This window comes from Palaemon carinicauda, chromosome 6 (genome assembly GCF_036898095.1).
Source record: "Palaemon carinicauda isolate YSFRI2023 chromosome 6, ASM3689809v2, whole genome shotgun sequence".
Lineage (NCBI taxonomy): Eukaryota > Metazoa > Arthropoda > Malacostraca > Decapoda > Palaemonidae > Palaemon > Palaemon carinicauda.
In genome coordinates, this window is record NC_090730.1 from 96512887 (window position 1) to 96518142 (window position 5256).

General features: G+C 34.7%; 1 protein-coding gene across 1 annotated transcript in view; it reads left to right on the top strand.

The window, feature by feature from the left end:
* LOC137643160 (transcriptional regulator ATRX homolog) overlaps positions 1 to 202 on the top strand; it is a 30730-nt gene extending 30528 nt beyond the window's left edge. The window contains exon 7 of the mRNA XM_068376012.1: positions 1 to 202. This exon is cut by the window's left edge and continues 52 nt beyond it. Coding sequence (XP_068232113.1) covers positions 1 to 202 — 202 coding nt within the window.
* The last annotated feature ends 5054 nt before the right edge of the window (positions 203 to 5256 follow it).

Sequence of the window (5256 nt, forward strand, 5' to 3'; positions counted from 1 at the left end):
GGTGTTAGGGAATGATGTCGCCCTAACAGATAAAACTTTCCCAATTGTGTTAAATTCCAGTAATGAAATATCTGTAGTCACTCGATCGAAGGCTAGTAGTGTTGACTCGGCCGAGTCGGTAGTTGATGTTGATTTGAGTAGTTTAGATCGTAGTGATAGCTTAGTTGTAGATAGTGGTGTGTTGGATAATAAACTTAATTGAACTAATAAGGAACTTATTACAGCTCAAAAAGCAGATTTTAAAGATCTGCCAATTGAGTCTGACGAAATTACTGATTTGACTGTCCCTCGATTTAAGATAATTAGTAATATTTTATACAGAGTAAGTAGACCTTTTGATGCCATTAACACAGGTTGTGAAATTGTTAAACAGATTATGGTTCCTTTTGTTTATCGAAAGGAGTTAATGACATTGGCTCATGAAAATGGTTTGGCTGGTCATTTAGGTGTTTTTAAAACCACTCGTAAATTATGTGAAAGATATTTTTGGCCTAAGATGAAAAATTATGTTAAAAAATTTGTAAATAGTTGTGATGCATGTCAAAAGGTCGGGAAGCCTAATCAACCAATTCCAAAGGCACCATTACATCCTATTCCTGTTGTTTCTGAGCCGTTCAGGGAGGTAATTATGGACGTGGTTGGTCCTCTGCCGAAAACTCGTAGTGGCAATCAGTATATTTTAACAATTATGGATAGGATGTCTCGATATCCTGAGGCAATACCACTGCGAAATGTAAAAACTGTTGAAATTGTTGAAGTATTAATTGAAATATTCACCAGGTTCGGAATGCCCAAAGTAATTCAGTCCAATTGTGGGTCTAATTTTCAGAGTAAATTATTTAGGGAGAAGATGGCCGAGTTAAAAATTAAACATGCGACTTCTACCCCGTACCACCCTGAAAGTCAAGGTGTTTTGGAACGATTTCATCCGACCATGAAGTCTATGATAAAAAAATATTGTTTGGTTAATGGTTCCGAATGGGATAAGGAACTACCTTATTTATTATTTGCATTTCGGTCAGTGCCAAGTCAATATTTAGGATTTCCACCTTTTAGCCTTATTTTTGGTCATTCTGTACGTGGTCCATTGGATATGGTTTGTGAATCTTGGAGGAGGATGCCTCTGATATAAATTTATTACATTATTTTAGTAATTAGTGAAAAATTAACGAAGCCTTGGAAGTTTGCTGGTGAAAATTTATTGTGTAGCCAAAAGAAAATGAAATACTTTTTTGACAGAAATACTAAGGAGAGTAATTTTGTAGTGGGTGATAATGTGTTGGCATTGCTTCCCATTCTAGGAAACCCTTAAAAGCTGCATTTTCAGGACCGTGGAAATTTTTAAAGAAATTAAGTGATGTTAATTATCTAGTTGAAACTCCTGAAAGGAGGAGACCCTATCAGCTGTGTTGTTAGAATTATCTAACTCAAATTCAAATAAAGGAAAGTCTTTATTCTTCAACTTACCTGCACAATAGGGCTGCTATAAACTTGTTGTTTGAACTAATAGTTCAATTTTTAACGGAAGGAACACTTTTCACTGGATGCGGCTGGCACTGTTATCCTGTAACGACTTGAGCAGAGACTGACTTCAAGTCTGATTCAAAACTTGTGATCAACTCCCGTTTTCTTTCCTTTGTTCAAAACTCTCGAACAACCGTTGAAAAATAAAGACGAGAAATCAAAACTATTTCCTTATAAGGAATACATTTAACATTTACTTAATTAATTCAATTAGAATACAAAAAGGGGAAAGCTAAGAATTTGCATTTACTATTAACAAATGGCAATCGTTCAGTTTACTTTCCGTCCATGACCGAACACCAAAACAAAACAGAAAGTAAGAACGACCTAACTAGTCAATTCGACTATTTCCCATGAATGCAATTACCATTCTCCAATCAACTATTTCTACATCTTCCCCAAACAACAAAAAGAAAAGCGGTTACACAAAGAACCATATTGACAAATTAACTCTACAACAAAAGAACACTTACAAAACAAAAATACTGTTATTTACAATCTACCCTCCCGAGCTAAGCTTCTTATTAAGTTTCTGGAGGCAAGAGCAGTACTACGGGTAGGCCTAGTAGATACTTCATCCAGCAAAGCTGTTCCAGTGTCCGGTATTTCATCAGTCTCAAACTTACCAACATTGTCCTCTTGTTCAATTTGAACATATAAATTAGGATCATTAAGTTCAGAATATAATTCTAAAGGTATTAAAAAACTAACATTAATTACACTTTCAGTTTTATCAGGCTTAACAATACAAACAGTACGTACAACCCCTTCGTCGTTACTGAATGTTTCAACAATTCTAACTAATGGCTAATAAGTTCTAGATTTGGAAGGTAAATTAAAAAGAGCAATTTCCCCTTTTTCCCACTTTCTTGGAGGATGAAAACAAGAACTGTCCTTTTCTTTCAAACTTAATAGATATTCAGGAAGCCATCTTTCCTTAAAGCTTTCGTAAAGTCCATCCCTAGTTTCCAAAGTACGAGCAAGGAGAGAAGAATACTCATCCTCCTCACCATACTCCCACTCAGGAAGTTGTTCAGAATCACCAAACATTAATGAAGGAATAAATCTGCCAACCAAAAAATTATTAGGAGAAATTATATCGAACTCATTTTCACAAGATCTATAAGTTAAAGGACTATTATTCGAAATTTTCTGAATGTCAGAGAGGAAAGTGACAAATTCAGAAAATGAAGTAGTATATCTACCAAGAGTATTAAAAAGGCAATGCTTCACTGTTTTAATTAATCTTTCCCAAACAGCACCATACCACGCTGCGTACACAGGGATAGTCTTATGAGAAATTGAAGCGCCCCTAAACTTCTCCTCAAACTCAGAAGTAAGTAACTGTTCAATTATATTACCAGCCCGAACAAAGGATTTGGCATTGTCAAAATAAACAGCGATAGGAACACCAAACCCATTAGAAAACCTAACGAAAGCAAATATAAATTCTGAGGTTGACATAGACTGGTCAACTTCTAAATGTATAGCTCTTGTATTAAAACAAGTGAAAATAAGAATGTATACCTTAAATTTTTTCTCCATTTTTCTCCTTCAACCATAAGTGGCCTGTATAATCCACACCAGTATGAGCAAAAGGCACACTCAAATTAACCCTGGAAGAAGGAAGCGAAGACTGAGAAGGATACTTCACTGTGCTAGCATTATAACGCTTGCATACAATACAATCCTTAAGGACAGACAAAACTGCTTGCCTAGCCTTTACAATCCACAAACCATGCATGAGCAAAAACTAAGAGTGGATTGCAAACCCATATGCATAGACTTACAATGGGCATAATAAATCAATAACCGAGTCAAATGATGCTTCTTGTCTATAAGAATAGGATTGACAAAATTAAATTTTAAAGTAATATTTTTGTCAATCCGACCTTTAGTTCGCATTATACCATTATCGTCCAAAAACAAATTGAACTGCTTAACTAAAGGTGGAACTTCAACTGAAGAATCTCTACTCTTCAGATAAGATAATTCAAGAGGAAAAGCTTCCTCTTGCATCAGCCTTAGAAGATAATTAGAAGCTGCCTCAACAGGGTCAGCTTGAATTTTCCTAAACTTATATATAACAGTAAATACCTTAGAAACTACACTTATAAGGCTAGAAAAACTAGAAAAATTACTAATATTTACAAGAGATTCTTTTTTAGGGAACATTACAGGATAAATTAAGTCACCCTTCACATTATCAGGAATACAACCCAAAAGACCCTTAGGCCACTCGTCAGGAGAATTCAACCAAGAAGGCCCTTTGATCCAAAGACTGAAATTTTCAAGAAAGTGCTTACAAGTACAAGGTTTAGTTAGTAAATCAGCCTGATTGCTAGATGAAGGAATATAAGCTAATGAAACTCTACAAAATCTATCAGAAATCCTATCTGTCAGATTAGAAATTTCCTTCAACCTATTATTTACAAATGTGTTTCTCGTAGGAGCCCTATTAGTAAGAATCCAACTAAGAACTACTTGGCTATCTATAAAAAGAGTTATGCTTTCAATTTTAGCACAATTTAATAGATTACTTTAAAAGATAGTATCAAAACACTTCAAAGCTAATTGAGCAGCCAAAATTTCTAAAGTAGGGAGATTTTTCTCCTTAATAGGGCTAACCTTAGTCTTACCAAATATCAGGGAACTATGATCACCTTGCACAGCATACATAAAACAACCATAAGCTTCCTTAGAAGCATCGGCAAACAAAAACAACTTGACAGGAGCATCAGTTTTATAAGTTTGTCTAGAAAAAGAAGCCTGTCTAACTTCTCTGTAAGAATTACAAAATTTACTCCATAGTTTAAAAATTTTGGCACTAGCTGTTTCATCCCAATTCGAAACTTACTGGCAATACTTACGAATAATAAGCTTGACCAGCAGCATCATAGGTGCAAATATACTAATAGGATCAAAGACAGAAGACAAAGCTGGCAAAATCTGACGCTTTGAAGAAGCACCCTTGTTCAATTGCTGAACCTTTAATTTTAAGGTATCTTGGTCAGAGTCATAAATATATCCTAAAATTTTCATTTCAGAAGAAGGTACCTTTTCATCTTCATCAAGAGTAGATAACAAAGCAGGTATATTAGAACCCCACTCCCGCAAAGACAACCCCCCTGAATTCATAATTTTCTGAATAGAATTGATGATAAATGGCATCTGGGCTCCCTGATTAGAAGAGAGCACTAAGTTATCCATATAAAATTTGTCTTTAATCAGAGAAGCTACTTCATTTCCCCTATAGCTAGACAAATGATGTTAAGTAATATAATTCAATATAAAGGGAGACCTTACAAATCCAAAAATTATGGTATTATATCTATAAGCAAAAAACTTCCCATTTATCTTTCTAAAGAAAAAAAAATCTATTGCGATCAGACTCTAAAGATAACCTAACTTGGAGAAAAGCCATCACTATATCAGCTACAACTACATAATTATTATTCCTGAAATACAAAACCAAAGACAACAAGTTGTTCATCAAATCAATACCAGGGAAAGCAGCTTCATTTAATGAAGGAGCTTTTCCCACCTTTAAACTACAATTAAATACAGGAAGGATTTTAGTGGTGGCATTTTCATAATTTCTTATGACAGGACGATGAGGAATGAACACTTGACCTGCGGCTCTATTTTTAACAGGCTCAATAATGCCAAGCTCCTCTTGTCTATCAAAAACTTCCTCATATTTAGAGGATATATTCTGATCTTCTAATTCAG